The sequence below is a fragment of the Clavelina lepadiformis genome, chromosome 7, assembly GCF_947623445.1.
Source record: "Clavelina lepadiformis chromosome 7, kaClaLepa1.1, whole genome shotgun sequence".
In the NCBI taxonomy this organism is placed as follows: Eukaryota; Metazoa; Chordata; class Ascidiacea; order Aplousobranchia; family Clavelinidae; genus Clavelina; species Clavelina lepadiformis.
The window spans coordinates 13,739,929-13,762,937 of NC_135246.1; the positions used below are offsets into that span (position 1 = coordinate 13,739,929).

Here is a 23,009-nt window from a genome sequence, read left to right on the forward strand (position 1 = left end):
GGGTGGGCAAACTACGGCCCGCGGGCCGCATGCGGCCCGCGGGTCCATTTTCTGCGGCCCGCCGGCACTTGCAGAAACTCCTACTCATCACTTATTGTTTTAATTAAACAGGTTACATGACAAAATATTATTCCCTTTACGAGTGTGTTTTTCTCTTCACTTTCAGTGCGTAAACACACACACGTCAGTCGCGCATGTATTGCAACATACACTTCTCACACATTGCTTGATTCAATTGTTTGATCATAAAATACATTTACGGTAGCGGCTACCGTAATACCGTAAGGCGTCAGTCGCGCATGTATTGCAACACACACTTCTCACGCATTGCTTGATTCAATTGTTTGATCATAAAATACAATTACGGTAGCGGCTACCGTAGGCCTACCGTAACCGTAAAACTGTGAACAGTTGCACAAGTCTCATTAAATTTTGTGATGATGATTGCATAGATTTAAACGTAACTGAGTGTGGAATACAAAAATTGTGTTTAATATGAATATGCGTTTATTTACACACCGGGTAAATTTTCCTACTTTGTAATGAGAATGTGCGGCCCGCCGGCTGCAACATTTTTTCAAATGTGGCCCTCAGTACAAAAAGTTTGCCCACCCCTGTTATATAGGCCTATTTAGTGTAAATAGAAAGCATTTGTCAAACTGCAAATATGTTTTAAGGTTGACAAAATACTGAGTTTATGACAGAAATATGGGAAGTTTTGTTTAAGTAGCCTACTTAATTCTTGGTGTAAACATCCTTTTCTCTAGATAAGTTAAAATTGTTTGAAAGTTGATCAATAAGTATTGCAATTACTGTTTTAAAAGTCAACTCAGCCCTTTAAAACATACACAAAGAGGATTTATCATTTTAATGTGGTTAAGCTCCTTTAAGAATCTGCAATAAAAAATTCACACATTTTCCGGGATCACCCAGCAGAATGACGCGAAACATTTGATAAATACGGCTTTTTTAAGTGTTGGCGGTATTATCGTGTTTTTAATACCTGTCGCGTTTTTATAAATTTCGAAACTTTCCGGCCTATAAGGAACGATTTCAAGGTCACCATCATGAAGAGGAGTAAATGTTCTTTAAGAATCTGCAATAAAAAATTCACACATGTTCCGGGATCACTCAGCAGAATGACGCGAAACATTTGATAAATACGGCTTTTTGTAAGTGTTGGCGGTAATATCGTGTTTTTAGTAGGGGAAGGTGGGGTAAAGCGGACCAACGGAGTAAAGTGGCACACCCCTCTTATTTTCTTAATAAAGTTTTTTAACCGCGCGGATACCACTAAGTTTAGTGAAGCATGACATAACGTGGTTGCACACGCCATTATTCGAGGTTACGTGGAAAAAAAGGCAAGAAAAGGCACGGAATTCGTTTTTTGTACTCTCTGATCTATTGAAAGGTATGTCTTGTAACTTAGATTTTATTTTACATGCATAAGGTAGAAGTTTGGTTGAATGGTAGAAAGGAGTTTTACTGTATCACGTACACATGACATAGGTTCATTCCGCTTACTGACTAGCCAAAATTTGGCCAACAGTCAAAATAATAGTAACCAAGGGGTGAGGGTAAAGTGGACCAGTGGGGGTCCACTTTACCCCGTCGTTAACTTTTTCTTGTTTATAGTTTCATGACCGAATTAGGTGATGTTTATCTTGTAATCCTGTTTTGTAGAATGCCTCGTAACCGCCAAAGGACATCAACTCAACAATCTTGGACCGAAGAGGCTATGACTATCGCCATTCGGGCAGTAAATGAAAAGAGAATGGGCTACCATAAAGCAAGCAAAGCGTATGGAGTTCCCAAAACGACACTCATAAGAAGGGTCCAAGGAAATAATATTAATGCTACTGGGAGCAAAAAGGGACTTGGAAGGTCTCATTCCACATTTTCCGAAGCCCAAGAAAAAGAGTTAGTGGTTTCATCAGCGGTTTCGAGAAATGTGGAATCGTACCTTACAATCCTGACGTTTTTGGAGAGGCTGACTTTGCTCCATCGGATGTTACTGATATTCCTATTGATCCTGTTCCAACCAACACCGAATCTTACTCCGTTAATGTTAGTTCAACTAGCATTGACTTGTGTGGTGGCAGAAATATTGGCTTAGATGCGGCTGGTCTTCTCGAGATACCTGAATCGTTACTTGCACAGCCAATAGATGTAGCCCAACCGTCCTCTCCTGAAGATGCAAATTCCAGTTTCACAATTATAAGTCCTGTTGAACTGCTTCCTATGCCGAAAGCAGCTCACACTCGCCAAAAGAGGAAGTCTAAGAGAGGTGCAACTGCTATTTTAACCAGTTCACCATACAAGAAGCAGTTGGCTGCAACGAATCGTAGCCAATTCGCGGTATCTGGCAACAGCAGTAAAACAAGTTCATCGAAAAAGCGTTCTATGAAGAAAGCTAAGGTTTCCAGGTCATCAATGCAGCAGAAGGACACAGTCGATGAAAGTGATAACAACGTAGATGCAGAATGCTTTTACTGCAACGAAATGTATTCCAAATCATCCGAGAATGATGGGTGGATCCAGTGCTCCAAATGCATGCGATGGGCGCATGAAGCCTGCTCTGGGTGTAATGAAGAGGATGACAACTTTATTTGTGAATTATGTTTTTAAAAATTGATGGTGAACTGCGATTACTTTCATAACTACTTCGCTTATGATGACAATTTGTAAATAAATTGATTGTGATGTGGAACAGATTGCCTTGTTTACTCAAAACTTACGGTGGTCCACTTTACCCCACACATGTGCATGGGGTAAAGTGGACTATTGGAGGTGCTTTTAAATCAAAAAAATTTTATGTAAGAAAGCAAGCAATCAATAAAAGGACACTTCAAAAATTAGCGAAATACCTTAGAGTTAACTCTCAAAACAAACAAGTCAAATGTTTTGGTGAAATCAGTGAATTGTAACGATTAAGCCTTAGGTGGTCCACTTTACCCCACCCTCCCCTACCTGTCGCGTTTTTATAACTTTCGAAACTTTCCGGCCTATAAGGAACGATTTCAAGGTCACCATCGTGAATAGGAGTAAATGTTCTTTAAGAATCTGCAATAAAAAATTCACACATGTTCCGGGATCACTCAGCAGAATGACGCGAAACATTTGATAAATACGGCTTTTTGTAAGTGTTGGCGGTAATAACGCGTCACATACCCAAATTGTGTTTTATTGTGACGAAGGTGTACAACATTCATATATCTTGAAACTCATTCTTTAAGTATGTTTTGTTGTTTTTCTGTTGTCCTGTTGTTTTGTTACTTTCATTTTTTAAGTAAAAATATGCATTTAAATAATTTTTTTTAATTGGTTGACTGACGGCGTTGAACTTTTTTTTCCTTTTTTATTTTATGCTCCTTTATGTTGTTTTTTTTTTAAATGGGAGTCGGAAACACTTTTGTTCGTTTGGAAACTATGATTCTGCTAGGAGTCTGCCAGAATGACAATGGTCATGTATTCTCAGTGGACAAAATGTTCTTCCTAATCCTATATCACGTTAACGATTTCCAGTCTCCATAAGATAATGGGCTACAGTGCTGCATTAATGGCCACTACCACCATAGACATTACATGTTAACATAGTATCTACTATCTATGCTGCCTATAATCATATAAACCAGGTTAAAAAACAGCAATTATTCAAGTATAACTATATTGATTAGGAGAAAAAACGCTACGCAAAACTATTTTCTAATAACCTGATTAGTTTGAACGCTGGCCTTAAAATAAATGCGGCTCATGTTTTGTACTTTTTTCCGTGTTCTATACTAAGTGGCGCTGTAGTACCGTTGTAATGCTCCTTGGCAAGGCGTAAACGACACTTGCTGTTTGCTGCAGAGGACCTGGTGGGCAGTTCTAAATTCGGGCAACACTATATAAAAAAAAACTGAAAAAACAAAATAAAAATTATCTAATATAATCGGAAGTTGCACAAAAGCTAGCTCAATCACTGGGACTCGAGCGATTAGGAATCGCCGGGTTGTTAACAATTGCAGTTGTTATTATGTAATCCTGTAAAATTTATTATTGAAGAGAACAAGAGATCCTTGACGAGTGCTCGCTCATACAAAAAAGGAACCATAGCCGGGTTTAAGTCGTGCAAATACTTTCCTCAGTCCGAACATAAAGATTATTTATCATAGCATAGTAAAGTTAGGTTATGAAATATTGTCAAAAGTATTAATCACTCGAACAAAACGCAAAAGATTTAACTTGTATCTAATTTACCCCGACCAAAACGGTTTCAGCTTTGGTCGTTGGTTGATGACCTACCGGTAGACCTAAATCGGTGATCATATTAAACGCCTATCTACTGTAATGCCCAGTAATTGACTATGGAAACCGAAAACCTATCATGTACTGTTATTTCCTTGGATGTAGCCTATATGAAGCGTTCGATAACAAATTACACGTGTATGACAGGTAAGTTAATCTGGCTTGTACGTAACAACTGGCTCGATCCTTTCGTATCCACCGCGCTTTTGACGAAAAATAAAATGATTGAATCGCTAAAAATTGTATAATGCGACCAATCAAATCAACTTTGCTGATTATAGCTTATTAAGCTGGCAGCAGCCTTTCCCGATATATGGGATACTAGTATAGGTCACTGTACGTCATCATCAAAATAAAAATGTCTGTTCAAATATCCAAGCTAATGTAAGAATGTGGTTTTCGGAGTTAGGGTCTAAATGTAGAAAAATATGACTCCAATAAATACTAAGAATGAAGCGAATGCGCGTTTTACTTAATAATCACCTGTTGTAATTTGATACCTTAGCCTCCAATCAAACAACATAACACAACCTTTAACTACATATACGGTTAAAAACTACAAACAGGAGCAATGCAAGCAGTGGAACAAATTTTGGTAGCTCTATACACAGATTGATGATTACACTGGTTTGTCATCTTGGGCAGTTAAGCTCGACTGTGACTGTGCCATTTGTTGTTTTATATTTTCTTTGCAATTGACTGATAAATATAATACCCTCAGCTTTTTAACTTTTTACATGATGACCACATTAGTTCTGCTCCATGCACTCAGTGGTCAGGTGTGGTTTCACTTTGAGTTGCATGAAACTGTCTATAATAGTAGCCTATCACGTCCGTCAGCTGTATTCTTACGTTTATTCACGTTTGTTGTGAATATTTACCGAGAAGTTCGCCCATCAAATGTACAATAACTAAATTTCTCGCATAAGCAAATACAAATAACGGCACCCGAGAGTGCACAAGAATTAAAACAAGTATAAAAATAATATCTGATAAATGAGTAATTAAACAGAAATTAAAATAATTTTTAACGTATTTGATATTTAAACGCTATCTACATCGCCATATTTACAAACAAAATATGAACTATAAAATTCGAAAAAAATACGACCTCATTCATGAGGTTAGTAGTACGTGCACATTCTCCGAATATTTTACAAGTATTTTAAAACAAACAACAAGTTTCAATACCACAAAATCTAAATTATATTACAGTGGACGACACAGGGAAATAAAGTATCTTTACAAACATTGTGAGTATGTCTTTGAAGAAATAAATATATTTCTACGTACAATGTACGCCTATATCACATTTTAATGAATATCAATGAAAACGATTGCGAAAAAGAATAGTTTGCGTGAACTTGCTGTTTTATGGGTAAGCTATCCTGGAATAAATCTTTATGTAGCAGACGTACAGTTGTGTAAACCAATTTCAAAAGTAAACTTTTTGAAATGCTTTATGTTTTTTCTTGCTACGTTATAGTCTACTGATAATCACAGTGGGGTGAAATTGCCTTGTAAGTATTAATTTGCCTACAATTCTACGTATGCTACGTTTACCGCATCTATGAAGCATACCGGGTTTTGGTGTTCGGCAAATTTATAACTGCTGAGCTACTACATGTGGGACGAAACAAAATAGTAAATCGTCAAAAAATTGAACGTAAGACGGCGGCAAAGCCTTTGCCATTAACCAGTTATCAAGCAATGGAGGTAGGAGCTATAAAGTTTATCCAACCAACTTATAAAGACACGAGCATAAACATCCAGACAATCGCAAAATAGCAAAGATAGAATAATATCTACTCGACACGAGACAAAACAAATGCAAAAAGCAAAGAAACGGGCGTCGTGGATATTTGCCTTCGAGCAAATAGAAGCGGTTTGCAGTCACAAAAATAAAAAGAAGCAACTTTTGCTCCTGACCGCTGAGTTAAAAATATGACGTTGCATATCTCAGTTTTTTTCTGATTTTACTCCCATGCCATTATCACTTTGCTAAAAGGCGTGAAGATTCCTTTGTTGGTAGGGCTATAAGAAAAAAAAAAATAATTTCAAATAAAAAGTTTTCTTGTAAATGAAACTTTCATCTAACTCAGCGTTATGATCAAAAGGTTATTAGGACAAGCATTTGTGATCCATGCTGCTACTGCTAGTGAGGAAGTAACTTACCAAGTGAAATATTTCTTTCCTTGGAATGTTCCAGAATGTTTTCCATCTGCAAAAGAAATTTAAATATTGAAAACATGGAACAAAGATTAATGTCACTTGGGATGAAATTCACACTATTTCATAGCATCAAATTCGATGTCATCACAGACCCTAACTTACCATAACCATCTAATTCGACCCCAACAAATATTTCGTCTCTTGTGGGCAGATGACCGATGTATCGGACAGTTCCTCTACTCAACTTTCCACCAGGCCTCGTAAATTTGATGCAATAACCGAGCATCAGATCTGCGGGTGATCGTGGAGCAAATGCTCTTCGTGGGAGGGATTTCTTTATGGTAGTTGGGTATCGACTACACAATTAATGGTAAGAGCCTTTAGAACTACTGCAGTGACGCAGTTAAAATTATTTCACAGTGCTTAAAAGTCCAGTGGCATTGTCTTAATATTATACCTATTCAACAACAATTACTATTACATACTCCCGTGCGGTGTCGCGTGGGCCGTTTTGAGTTGATGTCATGCAAGGACTCAGGGATCTAAAGCCGCCGGGATTGGTTGGACTACATGATCTCCTCCCGTTGTTGGAGCAAGCCATGCGTTCATTGCTGCAGTGTCGTAAACCCGTATGGTTAGACCCCACGGTATCTGCAATCAAGCGTTACGGTTATTGGTTTTGTGGTGCCAGATATTATGATGTGGTGAAGTTAATAACAATAATAATTAATCAGTAAATGCGCTCAATATTTTTGTAGATATACATTTGGTAGAGATAATTATAACGCAGCATTTTAAAATGATAAAAACGATTTACGGACCGGACAGTTTCCTATTTTGCATATGAGGAAGATTAAGTTCAACATCGTCATCATCGTCGTCACTGTCGTTATGAGATTGAAGGATTGTGCTGGGCAGCCCTGCGTGCCCGTTTGTCTCATGCTGGGGTTTTAGCAGAAATTCAGTACAATCGCTATCCACTGAGCGAGGCGATTCGGGACCTAAATGAAGCAGTAAATAGAGTCAAGTTCCAGCAAACACGTGTGTCTTAAATACTCTTAGGGTGCGGACATACGCTAACAGGACAAAGCAAGGACAGTGAGATAAACTAGATTCTATGAGATACATGTTGCTTTATATAACACATATTTGTAGTAACAGTTATTATAAATTTAGTGTAAAGTCTATCGCCGAGACTTTAATCTCAACTAATTTTATTCGCATTGTCGCCTCATTTTGTACATTAACGACACAAGCCTGTCTTCTGTACGTAACGTTACCAACACTATACTGTCTGGTTCTTGTAGATTAAGCCATATATGAAATCATGAGATGCTTACCTTCCATATGTTGATGGTATCGCTCCATTGTGAGATCTCGGAGGTTAAGTGCAGCAGTAGGGGATAAACTCCTCTCCTTAACAATACGCACCGCTCCCAAAGACGACGCGGTGCCTGCTGCCATGGCGTCGGAAACAGGAGACCTCCCGCGTTCCAAGGAGTGCGAAAATCTGACATTTTGCTGGGGGAAAATAATTAACAAAAACCATCAATTCTAATTCTTGTTCTAAAGGAAGACTGTTTTCATCTTATTGATTTAAAACGTGTCACTGCCATATAGCATCTTCTTTCATTTCCTTACTTTAGTGGGGCTGTAGTTAGAAGAGGGTCCAGGGTAAGTTGACCTAGCCTGCGATCGGGGTGAATACGAAGCCCTGGGGCTGATTTCGCCTAAACGGTGCTTTAGCCTTCTGACCTCATCCATCAGTCGATCGTGTTCCATTTGATAATATTCGATTTTATTTAAAAGATCTTGTCTTGAGTCTGTTACAAAGAAGGGTCTTAAAGAAAGTAGGTTGCTCTTTATAAGGGAGTGTATTTTCCTTGATGAAAGCAATAGGAGATAAAACAAGCAAATAAAAATGAACTTGGAGTTTTAAACTTAATTGCAAAAACAGACAAACTTTACCGCCAGTTTTGTTGGCTTTTAGGAGTTCGATGAATCGTCTCAGGTCGTAAACCTCAGATTGAAGCTGTCGCTTCTCTTCTTCAAGTTCATAGACTTTTCCTCTCAGGTCTTTTGATTCGAGACGCAAGTTGTTCAACTCTGCCTGATAATCTGCAGCGTCGGATTGTAGAAGGAGATTCTCAGTCGAAAGTTCATGCATCCGATCAAGCTGAAAAGTTAAGCACAATTGAGTGACAAAAAGAATTTGCAGAAGGAAAATTGAAGTTTTTAATAACAGCAGTTTCAAGCGTTTTTATGAGCTATAAATGTCACTCTTATAAATATCTTGAACTCATTTTCCAGCCATCCATTGTAGCAGCAGAAAGCAAAAAAGAACATAAAAGTATAACTGATTTAGTTTCGGAAAGAACACAGAGTACACATATAACAACAACGTTGTAACGGCTCATAAAAATGGGCTACCTTTTCTCGCATGATGGTGTTATCAGTCTTTAAGTCCAGCAACACTTGATCACCATTCATCCGCATTGAGCGGTTTTCACGCTTCAGCGACGCCAGCTCGACTTCCGTTTTTTCCAGCTCACTCGTAGAGGATTTGTTTAGCAATTCCAGCTCATCAACTTTTTCCCGAAGTTCTTCTAAAAATGTTGCAAACGTTAATACGAAAGAAAATATGTTAATTCTTTCTTGCAACGTGGTGGAAAAAAGGATTTACTTTATACCTTCCATTCTTTTAATTGTTTTCTAACGACAATCTTTGTAAAATGATGCGGGATAATACCCGACACGGAAAACTGTCATAAAACTATCGTGTTTATTTGTTGCTTATGTGTGCTTTTCGTTACTCAGCGAATCAATCAGGGCCACATCTATTTACACAGTTCAGGGATGCGCCTTCAAAACGGCAGTATTACGGATGTACAAACTATATGAGCAATCACAGTCACAATTTCTTTTGAAACCGATGACGTTTCGCGTTAATTAAACAAAAAGTAAAGACAAATTTTATGTCTCGACGTTTCGTTTCTTGGCGACGATGTTCCAAGTTTTACTCATGGAGTCATGGTATAGATGTAATTTCACTAAAGCTTCAAAGTCATAAGACCATTTCTTTATGCATTTAACTGCTAGAATGAGAATAATTATGGATAAGTTAAAACATTAAATGAATAACCTACAGATAAAAGAATATTTCATTGTTCTGGGTTTCGCATATACAAGCTAATTGGGAAAGTAGTTGTTGTTAAAAGTTTTAGGCAGCTACATATACCTATATGCAAAATACTTACCCAACTCACTACAGTTGCTAACGTTTAACGAGTCCATCATTTTCTATCTGACTCTGAGGATTTATTGTAATTTACGCAATAATAATTAACTGACGCTTTTTACTAAAAATGGGCAGAATTAATGTCTGTTGTTTTATGTGACAAAAATATAAACCTCCATTAAATGATTTTATGAAGTATTTTCAACAGCTTCTGACAAACAATACATTGACCTAAGATTCTTTTGCTAAATACAAACACTAATGCTGTTTACAATTAAACTCCTAGCTTAACTTTGTATTTACTATAACTTTGCCAACTGTTATTTTCGTTGATCTTTCTCTAAAGGAGGTTTCTTTTGTTTTAACTCTGCCTAGTAACGTGTAAACTTGCTAAAACGCATCGCATGTTACTGCTGAAAGCTTGTAATATCGTAGAGAAAGCAGTTCGAATTTTCCGCCAGCAACCGCTTTATCGTAGTAGAGCGAATGCCGATAATCGCCTAAGACCAAGAGGGTTAATCATTGATGCGCCGCAGCGACGCACAACAATAAAACCCAGCAGGATTCCTGAGCTTTCTACTTGATGACCTACTGGAATGCAATTAATTGCTCCTTCTAAGACACGCATTTTCCGAAGCGGGAGTAAACATTCACATAACACTATATTTCATCGCTTGTGCGCCTGCTTTAAGCGATTATCTTGGGTAGACGTCAAGACAAAACCTGTACAGTTTCTATACTTTTCACAATACAAACTCCTGCCTTACCAAAGGCTTTTAAATTGTTCCGCTTTCCGGTAATGATAAAATAGGAGAAAAGCCAACAAAAGAGTTTGTGTTCTTTTCGAAACAATGTGTCTACTTAAAAACTGTTTTATTCCGAATTCCATTACTGATGGCCCCGGAAAATTACAGTGACTTGTTGAAAAAGATGAAACATAAGCGGATTAGAGACATTGTTTTTACAGAGAGTAGTTGAAGGGTTTACAGAAAGCGTACAGTTTAAATAACAATGTATTAAACTGTCTCATCAAAGGCATATATGAAACATAGACAAAGGATAGCAAAACGTGCAAGAAACAGTAGCTTGCACAGATTTCAAATACAACAAAGTACAGTAGTATAGTTTGAAATACATTAAATTGCATTTCCAGAAAGGTACAAATATTCTCATAGAGAGTTTGTCGAAATCATCAAATATCGGCGTTGAAATAACACCGGTTAAGACAAGCACTGACAGGTTAAGTGAAAACCTGACATTCACACCGAGAATACACAGCAACCAAATAGTTATCTCTGGATTAAAACCAAAATTAGATTGTCATTCATAACCATAGGAGTTTTGCGAACATGTCTGAGCACGAGTCATCAAGACACGCTATGAACCAACGGTCGAAGCATAAGTCAACAAACCGAAGATAGACATAGCGATATTACAACTTCTTCGAATTTACATTATACTTTTCGTTCACCGCGTTTCGTTCGCTTGAATTGACTGTATAAACGCCGTTCGTAAGTTACGTGTCGAGTCCGTGTGAATTAAACTCGTGGCGGCGAATTTGAAATTTGCCGACTTGCGGAATCCCAGAAAAACTTCAAAAACACAAAGAAATTTTGAATTTATTAGCATACTCGGCTGTTGTATCATCATGACAACCAGAAGAAGTTCTGACAGCTTTCCATACTGTAGGAGTGTAGGTAATGTGTAAAGCATAATCTTTTCATTCTCATATTTCATTTCTAAACATGCAGCCTTGGGCTATTATATTTCTATTACAAAACCAGATTAGTCGCAAAACCCACGATACCGCTTTTGATGTATGTAAACAAAAGATGATTAGGAAAATTGCTCAAAAGAGTAAAGACAATACACAGCATTGTACCAATCAAGTTTTACTATTTGGTTTTCAAGATATTTCACAAGATATTTCTTATGATCCATCATGTATGCATCATACCAGTCATTGGTTACCAACGATACTGTGATATATTAATTTAATTTAAAATGCGTTCAATATCCTGTACAAAGCCTAGAATTTTAATCAATTCGATGAAACAAATCTCCGCCTACTTTGTAAGTATCGACGTTAAAGAAAAGAGCTTGTTAACGTTACAACAAAAGGCCAATAAAGAGAACGCCAAGGCATCTTTTGTTTGGACCACAAGATAACATTACCAACAGTTGTACAGGTACCAGTACAAGCATGTTATTAGACAACTAATTGTTTGTTGTTAAGTAATTTTGACTAAAAGTTATTCCTGCGACTAACTAATAACATGACGTTTGCATTATGAAAACTGTTGTTGGTATTTGCCGATATACTGTTTGCTATCTGAAAATGCTTACAATGCCGTTACAAGTTTCCAATATGATGCGACAAATAATAATTAACAAAAGCATAGAAATATACTGAATCACAATAAACTTTTAATTGTCGGTTTTCTTTACCTTACTTTGAGTTCCTTTTATTAGAAATAATATAAAGTATAGTAGTATTTCTTAAGCAGATATCTACAAAAGAAAAACACTAAGTATTTTTAGCCATTATTATCATGTTAACAATTCGAGGAATGTGAGCTAAATGATCAATCCTTTATCTTACCTTCACAATAAAGCAAATGAGCAAAATCAGATTGCCTTCAAATATATACCTTAACTTCTGCAAAAATCAAATTGTTGTTGTCTTCAATTCAAATACTCAAAACATTTATCGTAAAACCATAGAAATCTTTCCCCTCTACAGAATAAAGTCGAAACTCGAAACACAAACGTTTAGACAAAGCAAAGTTACTTTTTGAAATAAAAACTTTCCAGCAAAAGTCGATTCGTACATTGATCCAGAATTTTAAACCAGCGCTACCAGTGGCACGCAAAGGCGAAAAAGTTTTGCCAAACTAAAGAACTAATTCACAAGCTCCCTATTGTTTACCTCCATTGTGCTTTATTCTGATTTTCGTATCGCTTTATCTCCTACAATGGACTCTCGGCCAATCGCTTTGTCTGTTGTTGACGGTAACCCGGCTAACTATTGTTACCTCAGAACTAGGGTATAGTTTTATGTATACCATCGCGGCGCACGCAAAAAATGTCTCAGGTCATATGTTGTTTTAGAAATAGGTAGACGGAAGCACAGCTTTTTACATATTCACCTTGCCCCACCGTTGGTGGTGTACAAAACAAAGTACAAGGACGAGCCACGACACAATATCTTAAACACCTGCCTCCTTAACAATGAAAATGTGTAAACCCTGTTTTTTATTGCGTCATGTACTAAAATAAAACATAACTCCTGTGTCCAATTTCTTGACTTGCCACGACACAACTACAGAAATTCTGAACCTTCATCAAAAATTTCTCTCCAGCGACTCTATCTGGCCACTTAGAGCAACTTGAGTGTCGATTGTTTACTGCACTTCACAAGATCCTTTCACTGATAACCTGTCTCTTACCGATATGCTGGTACCTACTCTACAAAGTTAGCTGAACATCCCTCGAAATTTGGTTTACATTTCCTTTGATAGTTGGTTAGGTGTTTCTTCATTTATTCAACTGCTTCTTTATAGGAGGGGAATAGGAATATGAACAAAAAACCTGACAGCGCGAAGTCAGCCAGCACACTAAATTGAAACAAGACATTGTTCAACGCATTCTGACCAAAGCGATGGCTATGATTCTGAAAACAAATCGTCTTAGCAGTAATGGCTTTCATCTGTCGTAAAAATCGTAAAACATAGCCTATACTTTTCTCCTGGTGTTTCTTTGTTTGGGGATGTGATGTTAGTCCATTGCTTCTCATCATATCTTGCTTCTTTCTTTCAAAATGAAGATCTTCTCTTGCCTTCCTTGATGCTTTTAAAGCGTCCTCTTTTTCAATCTTTGTCAAATCAATTTTTCTCTGCACAAATAGGGTAGTTTATGGCCTTTCTCTCACTTTTAACATTTCAAAACTTATTGCAAAAAAATGAAACTTTAATTAAACCAAGACCCACCTTTAGTTCTTCTCTTTCGTTTTGTATTGACTTTAATTTCTTATGAATGTTTTCCTTATCGTGCCGTAAGCTTTTTACTCTTGATTCCTCCTGCAAGCCAACGTTCCACATTAAATCAACATTCAAGCTCCTCTTTACAAGTTTGCTTTAGGTTTCAGTAATATTTTACTTTTTACAAGACGCACCGTGTTCTTCTGATCCAGTTTCTTTTCAAGATTTCTAATTTTGTCATTGGACTGCCGAAGTTGGCTTCCGAGATCATTAATTTCCAGCTCTCTGTGCTGAACATGCTTCTTAAGCAATCCGACCACCTCCTCTAAAGCTCTCACTTTGTTCGAACGTTCCTGCTTTGTCCGTGTTCCGTTAGACATGTTCTGCAACGAGTGGCGGTAAGACAGTTAGTCAAGTTTATGCAAAGGAAATAGTCGACGACTATATACTTTTCTGAAAACGCTTTCTGAAGTTTGCAAAGGTTGGTAATAATCTTTACATTATATCATAACCAGTGATGATTAATCTGGTTACAGCATGAGACTCCAGTTTTCAGATATTTGTAACGTAACTTGTAGCCAATGGAGGTTATGTTCTACGCATCTTACCATAGCCTTATCACATTATTGCAACTGAACTGTAGATGACTTGTAAATGACAATCAGTTTTCGATTTTCGATCAGCTGTGTGCTAACGTTAAACTATATATCAACCTCAATTAGCTATTGCAAGATTTACGAATGACGAAACAGTAAAAATACAACTTCAACGTACAGCGAAAATGCTTCGACAACACAACCAGCACTTTAACTAACGTGTTCTACAAGTGGAAAACTTAAGAGGCAGGGAGATCAACTTTTAAGCGGGTGGTTTGAAATCAACCAGCGCCAGTCGCACTGGCAACTGGCGAGTAATTTCAAACAATTGTAAAAATAACCGTCGCCTTTCTCAATTTTTCTCAAACTAACCCCTTATAGTGGTTAGAAATAAACGTAAAAGAATTATTTCGAAAAGTAATACAACCCAAACAATCGCCTGCCCTTAATTAATCAATTAGCAACAAAGACCGGAGTAACGCATAACTTTACAAAACTAGTTGTTATCGCCCACGGCACTCTTTACCCAATTATGTAGTTCTTCTTCAACACTCAAATCCATACAGTGACCCACAAACCTTACCAAAATTATAAGTTGCTCATCACCACTGTTAGTATAACACCGGCAGTAATACACACCTTATTTATGGTATTAATCCCTTTCTGTCAATTCAGCTTTACACATTTTAATAACTTTCGTTAATATGTTAAAGAAATGTCTGCACTTAAACGTCCAAACAGTGATGAATGCGTTGAGGCAAAAAAGAAACCACTTGAACGAAAAGGAAGTTGTAATAACAATAACAAACTCTTATTGTATAGCTGACATAACTCTTAACGGTTAACGTTCAAACAAGCGCAGGTAAAACGGAAAAATCTTAGGTTGACTCTCTACTTATTGGCATACAACAACGGCGTATGCTTATAATGGGTTGAAAAAAGATCTGATGGAATAACGAATTCAATTTCTGAGAGTATTTCGCAATGGACCACAAACAGTCATAACTTGTTTTTTAGAGTCTTGTGCTTGGTTTCAGCTGTTCGAAGCAACACAAAGAAGCACTACATTAACCTACATTTGGATGCAAAAGGTAATATACTACCATTTTAATTATACGAACGTTGTGCTCTGACAGATACTTATTTAGCCAGCGATTCAACCTACCAATTTAAACTCATGGTCATCATCTTCCAAAGTAGATTGTGCAGATTCTATTGTTTTAACTCGTTGCCAACTATCCTTCATCTGACGTTCTAGATTTTTAATCAAATAATCGTCGCGATTCAAGTTTTGTCGGATGAATTGCAACGCTTCTTCTATTATGTCCAGATCTTCCCGATCATAGCTTATCTGCACAATACAGAATATTCTCATACTTCATAGATCACTTCAAAGAAATCACAAAGTGGAAAGGTATATGTTTCAGGGGTTATTTTATAATAGAAAAATTGGGAGAAAATTGATAACATTATAAAGAGTTGAAATTGGATAAAATGCAGTGGAACCATGGCATACCGTAGTCTCAGTAATGTTAGAAGGATGTGAAGTGAAATGTGATTGATGGCCTGTATGCGGGCTTACTATCTCCACCTGACGGATATCACAAGTGGTCGAGATTTCTTCACCTGTTGGTGTTCAAGAACAATAAGCTAATGTGGTAAATTGTTATCATAAAAGAAATTTGATCTGTACCTGCTGAAGTTTCAACTGAGTCTTTAGTTACGAACATTTCCCATTTTAACAGAAAAAATACAATGAAAAATGTACCATTTGAAGAATGTTGATGCTGGTGTTTCTTTGCATCAGGAAAAATGTTTCTTCTAGTCGAGGTTCGTGGTTTGCGGTCCGATTCTACAATCGATTGGGCAAAATTCTTGATACGTGCATTGCGAAGGCTGTTTGACGCATAGCGGTGAGATTCTTTTTTATATTCTGACAAGGCTTGACAAGACATTTCGACATGAGCACAGTCTTCAAACAGCACTTTCCTTTTAACTTTGTTGACTTGATCAAGCGGATATTTTTTGTACTGACTATTAAAAGAATTATCTTGGTCTTCTTTACTCCTATCGCAACAGAGCGGAGGTGAGGGAGTGGGATTCAAAATTCGGTTGATCTGATCATCTAAATTCTTGTATTTGCTCTTCAGTTGCGAGCTGAACTCATCTCGCATAATAACGCCTTGTTTGTTTGAAGATTTGTGGTTGGAATCGGTGGACGTCTTTTGCTTTTCAGATATAGTCGAATAAGCTGGAAGGATATACTTTTCACGGTTTGTCTTGACATAAGACGAAGTATGCTGGGGTAGCCAACAGTTTTTCCTTACTTCAGTGCTTTCTTCTGCATCAATTTGTTCTTTGTTAGTTTTTGTGATTAAGCCGCCTTTTGAATTAGAGGTCTGCTGATAACGGTTTTGTGATTCATGCATTTCATCTGATGTTGTAAACTGACAAGTTTTCCTGCTATTACGCTCCTGAAAATCAGCTTCATTGCTTTGTAGGTAAGTATCGAAGATTTCTTTGCTATATTCAAACGTGGTCAAATCTTTTTTGACAGAACATTCTGAAATATTTGGTTTACAATTTGGATCATCATTCGGGATGGGAACCGGAAAGTGGAATTGGGATTCCTCTGGTTTTGTTTCCAAATCATCCACCGGACTGCTAATGACTATAGAAGGTATCGATGAACTACTAAGGTCAGTTTTTTGATTCCGTAGCTTCTTCTTTTCTGATGTGGCTTTCTGGGAAGTTGGGTTGGATGGGCAATCGCTCCCATAAAAATCGGATATTTTTTCAGCAAGCCATTCTTCTGTATTCGTCGTAAGTCGGGGCGTTCTATAAGACTCAACTATCGGATCACCATACTCGTCAAACTCGATCTGTGAGGAAGCGTTAGTGATCCTTGTTTGAGGGGTATACTTTAGTGTCATTGCTGTATTTACGTCTTTTTCTGACTCACGACTTTTGCAAGGATCTTTTGTCAATACCTGAAAATGGGGTTTAAGATCTTTTAGATCATCAGTATCTTTACCATGCATGTTTGTGATGATTTCTTTGTCATTTTCTGAGGCTGCAAAACATGGTACATCCGAAAGCTTATGCTGTTCATCAGGAGGCTCGGAATAAGACGTTGGCGCGACATATTCTAGAACACTGTCGTTTACAGAAGCGTGATTGGATGTTTTAGCATTTTCTAGGGGGCTTGGAGTTGAATTAATTTTTGTGCCACTGTCTTTACATTCAGACTCGGGCAGGTTGTGTTTGCCGACCTTCTCTGCCATTTTATCGTAAGATTCGATGCAGCGTTCCAAAGCAGAAGCCTTGACTTCAAATACGGCCCCGATTGGAGAATTGTTAGAGATTGTATCTTTTGGGGTCAAGCAAGTCTCGCAATGAACAAACGGAAACCCAAAGCTATAACTTGAACTGGATACCGGTTTAACTGAATAATTTTTGTCATCTTCATTTGAAGACTCAGAAGATAGTTGATCAACATCTTTAATGGTAACAGGACACTCAGAAGCTTTTACATTTGACGTTGATGCAGGTGTATTTAATTCGCCCTCCATTACCTCAGACGGACGATGAGGTTTACAATCTGTTGTAGTACCATACCCACTTTCAGTCCCACTATCGCAGCAATAGCTAGGTTCAGAATATTTCACAAAGGTTGTTAGAGACAATGGAAGCCTAAAACCAGTAGGAAGAGTCTGTCGTACATTTTCTTCCAATCTAACTTCCCATGATTCTGAACTTTGTATGGCGTCGTGTTCAGATTGTTCAATTAAACAGTCTTTAGTTTGTGTTTCCTCGCTGAGTGTATCGTAGTAAGCAACATCGACAGGAACTACCACATCTTTTGGCTTATTTTCAAATACACAGTTTGAGTCGCCGTCATCCACTATACTTATCCCCTCAGCGTTCTTATCAAAACGATTGTATTCTTCAACGTTTATGACAGGCGTAGTCGTCTGACTTTCCAGCTCTGAATCCGTTTTTAATCTTGCAGTTAAAACATCGCTGCCGCGGTCGTTATCCCGTTCAAAGTAAATTGGCGATTGGTGACCAGAAAAGCTGGTAGTAACCATTTCCTCGCAATCATCTTTAAATTTCTGTGATTGCAGACCGAGGTTTTTTTTATGTGATTCTTCTTCGTTAAGATCATTCTCTTCACTGCACGTTCTGTTTTCAAAACTAGGATCCATAAGGACTTGTTGAACCTGTTCGAGGACACCACGAACGGCATCTTCCAGTTGTTGCTTCTCCACGTTTAGGCTTTTGATGTCAATAATATTCTTGTCATAAAATCCCACATCATCATCTTTATCACTTAATCCTTCAATAGAGTTGGAGCAGGTGTTGTCAGAAGATGAAAAACAAGGAATGATATCGATATCACTTGAGGATTGTAACATTTGTGGCACACTGCACTTCTGATGCTGAGAAATATTTTTATCTTCGGTATTGCTTTCTACAGGAGACGTTTCCTCATTGTTCAAGTTATCAGAAATAGTGGACTCAACCTCATCAACGACCTCCTTATTTTTCAGCAAGTGTTCGTCTGCCTGCTGTGAATCTAGCAGACGATACTCTTCCTTGAACTCTTTTAAACGCTCTTGGAATGAATCGAACTCACTAAACGTATCACTAGTGTGTTTTTCTCGCTTAGAGGGTGAATTGGTGAGATTTTGGAGGATGGAATCACTTGTGACATCATCGATAACAGAGGCAGAAGCGGTTTTAAGCATGTTCAGTAGCATGTTCTCTCCTTTGACTGTGGTCTTAACCGCCTTCTTGTCTTTTTTTGCATGTTTTTTGCTTTTTCTCGTCAAGGCGCTGTCCGAATTTCTTCTGTGTTTTTTTACTTCAAGGTCTTTGGTTGTTTTGTCTTCGTTGTATTGTTGAGCATCGTACCGTGGAGTTTCATCTTCGCCGGTAAATGATTCCATGTCGTCAACCAAAAATTCAGCAAAGAGATTAAACTTTTCTGCAAGAGGACTGTATCTTTTTGCTTTTATCTGATTTTCATTTTCCTCAAACCTCGGCATATCTTGCTCGACCAGCAGTAGGGGAGCTTTTGTTGTTACGGAAACATCTTCGGAAACAAAAATATCTAAAAAAAATGTTTGTCAAAGTTGAATGTACCTGCATAAACATATTTTTTAAAAAATAATTTTTCTCTTGTACAATATAGCCTACGGTCGAATAAACACACCTTCTTCGGCCAGAGAAATAACTTGTTCGCCCATGCTCTGTTCAATTCTTGCCATTGTTTCCAAGCTGGTTTCTGCTTTATTTATTTGTTCATAAGGCATATCTGGTGTTTCTGACAAAGCTGGGGTGCTATTGAAGTACATGTTCAGCTCTTGCTCAGACGCGTAGCTACTAGGGGTGCCATATCCACCATGAGCTACCCTTCTTTCATTGAGGTGTCCCGTCAAAATATCCATTGTCTGCCTATGCTCGCTAAAAGCATAGTCCAACTCAGGTTCTGACTGAAAGGAATCTACAAAAAATATTTCCAGTAAATGATAAAAAAGATTTTGGTGTTACAAAGGAATATCGCGCAAATGGTTTTGCTTATGAGAACAAAGCACAGAATGATAATTACCGTCATGCGGCAACAATTGCAGACTCTCCATCGTGGTCATGGTTTCCTTTAAATCAAGGCTTCCGTTTTGATTGAATCTTCCTGATTTCTTCCGCTTTCTTGGCGTTGATGACTTATGTGAAATTGGAGTGTTACAGGAGAACGGAGTGATGCTCGCTGAAGAGAAGAAGATCTTACAACTTTGCATAACCAGCAAAGATAAAATTGTAGGCGGTTTTCACTTTTAGTTTTGTTCGTTTATAGAGTTTGCTTTTCGTGACTAGGCATACGGTTTTGCGAGTCAAGGTTTACTTTTTACGGCAACATGTTACAAGTAACTGCAGTAGATTTAAGCTATACACTTTCAGCGATGGATGCTGTTTTCTTAGCAGCATCACTATTCTGTAAGAGCAACCCACCTGAACGTGCAGAAGAATTTGACGAATGTCCGCTGTATAAGCGATTTGGGGAAGGGCTCACTGAACAAGCAGCTGACCTCATGTCTGACGTCATTGACGAGTAAATAATACCAGCCAATGACTGCGCGGGAGACTCGGAGCGACCTGAAATAAACATAAGATACTTTGCGGTTAGGTAGTAGGGTAATAGGCATTTTAAATGGCCACGTCATTCAAGATACTTTTATTTTACTACTCCGAGACCGGGGTACCTGGCACACTAATCAAAGATACACTTTGTTGGGCCAAAATAAGGAAATAGATTTTTCCACTATAGTGTTTTGTGCTAGAATTACAAAGATACAGTTATAATTATCTTAATGTGGATGATTTTTTCTGTTTCGCATCAGGATAAAAATTTTGCTTGATGCTATTGATATATAGTTGACAATAAAACGTCTGTTCTTTACACCTAGTCAATGGAATGTTGGTGTAACTTTAAAGTGCCAAAAAGGCGCTGCGAAACGTTAACGAAATTTTTCTTGACCGTGAACAATTGTCTGGGAAAACATTCACATAATAAACGCTAACCTTTCTGTGATAAATGATAAATTACAACCTTAGCCTAATCATTTGCCACGTCCAGAAGTTTGATTGCACTGAAATCAGTCACATATACTTAAAAAAATAAGCAAATTCTAGTGTACATGCTGGCTATACTAAAATGTATTAGTGCTGAACATCTATTAAGGTAAACACATGGCAAATACCTTCAAATTAGAAAAGTAAAACAACTTACTGTATCTTAATATCTGCCTTCCCTTGTGCATCTTTCGGCGTGGGAAAAGATCATTCACGCTTTCCAGTTTAAGAGCTTTTGCGGCTCTCATGTCAACTGAGTCCTCCAAATAATTATCCCATGACGATTCCAGCTCGCTCTCTTCCTTGATAAACTCGGACGCAAGGTTTAGACCATCCGCTTCAGCCCTTCCCAACTCATCAACACTGCTGCCCTTGGCCATGTTTAAACGTCTTGCGGACAGCGGTGGGAATCCAATCGTATCCTCGGTGTTATGTAGTTGATTGATTGACCAACGACAACTAGTACCAATTCAAATAGAAAATCGACACTTAATTCATTATCATATAACTTTGTCTAACGCCGCTGCAAGAAAATTGTACATTAGTAGGTCTATTATGGTCTTAACATTCCACTTCACAGACGCCACTACATGAAATATACAGTCAAGGGTGAAGGATATGCAACACGTGTTTACGCAACTCAACACGGTTTCCGAGAAATACGGGTACTAATGAGCTTAGCCAAGTCTTTTAAAGAGCAACTCGTCGTTGATGATAATGCTGTTTTCCCTGTAAAATATCTCGACTCGTGTTAAAATCGAATATTCCTTTTCAGTAATGACATTTGTGTTGACATCCGCGTGATATTTATGTTCAATGATAATTAGTGTAATTCAGCATCACCAACAATCCTCCTAACCTCATAAACTTATGGAAATGTAATCTCTCATGGCACCAAATACCGCGTATAACTACATACTGTAGTACGCCTTGGCTTAAACAAATCACAGACGAGGCTGAAAAGCCTGCTTTGGTACGGCTCGGTAAACAAATATTAAATCGCCTTAACTATAACTCGGTTTGTTTTTGTTTCTGAACACTATGACTTCAATGGCGATAACCACGACAATAAGTGCGCAAACCCACTTTGTGCTATGTGAGGTGTATTCATAATGATCTGATCTTATTGTAACCCGGTTTAGTTCAATCACGAACCGATTTTTTATTAAGTTTAATGTGATTCGATTTGTATCCTAGCACAGGATACGATCGATATTAGCTTGCTCGTATTGGTTTTACCTTGACAAGTTTAAGTAACATTAAAACCCGGTCGATGTAATGTCATTCTGAAGCCAAAATAGCAAATGATAAGCACAATTTAGTTATAGGCGAAAACTTGCAAATCAACACTTTTGCTACACGGAATGTTTTGTAAGACAAGACCACGAAGATGTTACTGCTAAACACTAAAATGTTATTGCTAAAACACAGTGAATACTTCGTGCCACACCAACGCACATAGTCATAATGCAACCAGGACAGAACTATGTACTTGGTGTAGTGAGTTATGTAATGCTAACTATTTATAATAAAACATACACACGGTGGCAATTAAAAGCTTTTTAACATGTTAAACCAATAGTCCTATAGGTAAAGGCTTACTATTGCTCAACGAAAAAAGCTAATGTTACCAAGATTCAGAAGTGGGCAGTCGGTGCTTTAAAAGTACCGTCGGTAACAATAACGGTACTTGGCAAAAAAATGTACCGACGGTTCCGGTATTCGGCACTATTTTAAAAACGTAGTTTGCTTCTTTGCCGTTACTCGGTAGTGGTACTTTTTGTGTAAAGGATGCTGCTGCAAAAGCAATCTTTGCCGTTATTATGCCCCCGGTAAAGGTTACTCCAGGTAAAAACATATGTGACGTTAATCGCTTGCAATTTTACTTGACATTTCTAAATTAAAAAAAGATCAACAGATACTAAAATTGGTATTAAAGAATAATTAACATGTTGTTTTGAAAACATACTTGTTAAAATTTTGAAATTATAACGTGAAAAGTACCGAGTACCGGGACCGACTGAAATTTGTTGAAAAAAGTCATCCGGTACAGAGATTTGGTACTTTTTTACCAGTACCGGCGGTACCGGTATCGGTACT

General features: G+C 37.7%; 1 protein-coding gene across 1 annotated transcript; it reads right to left on the bottom strand.

The window, feature by feature from the left end:
* Positions 1–5,126: 5,126 nt before the first annotated feature.
* On the bottom strand, positions 5,127–21,427 carry LOC143465338 (uncharacterized). Its single transcript, XM_076963569.1, has 19 exons — positions 21,067–21,427; positions 20,289–20,432; positions 19,891–20,046; positions 19,495–19,785; positions 16,045–19,392; positions 15,793–15,902; positions 15,442–15,627; positions 13,875–14,063; positions 13,690–13,779; positions 13,442–13,595; positions 8,893–9,068; positions 8,431–8,638; positions 8,104–8,285; positions 7,803–7,983; positions 7,284–7,463; positions 6,948–7,113; positions 6,625–6,818; positions 6,466–6,511; positions 5,127–6,324 (listed from the first exon to the last, which is right to left on the bottom strand). The coding sequence occupies exons 1-19, from the start codon at positions 21,287–21,289 to the stop codon at positions 6,267–6,269; spliced, it is 6,282 nt and encodes a 2,093-aa protein (XP_076819684.1). The 5' UTR covers positions 21,290–21,427; the 3' UTR covers positions 5,127–6,266.
* Between the last annotated feature and the right edge of the window lie 1,582 nt (positions 21,428–23,009).

Coding starts and splice junctions, on each gene's coding strand:
- LOC143465338 (XM_076963569.1), bottom strand. CDS start 21,289: ATGGCCAAGGGCAGCAGTGTTGATGAGTTGGGAAGGGCTGAAGCGGAT. Junction 8,639..8,892: donor ACACCATCATGCGAGAAAAG/GTAGCCCATTTT, acceptor TTAACTTTTCAG/CTTGATCGGATGCATGAACT. Junction 7,464..7,802: donor ATACCATCAACATATGGAAG/GTAAGCATCTCA, acceptor TGCTTCATTTAG/GTCCCGAATCGCCTCGCTCA.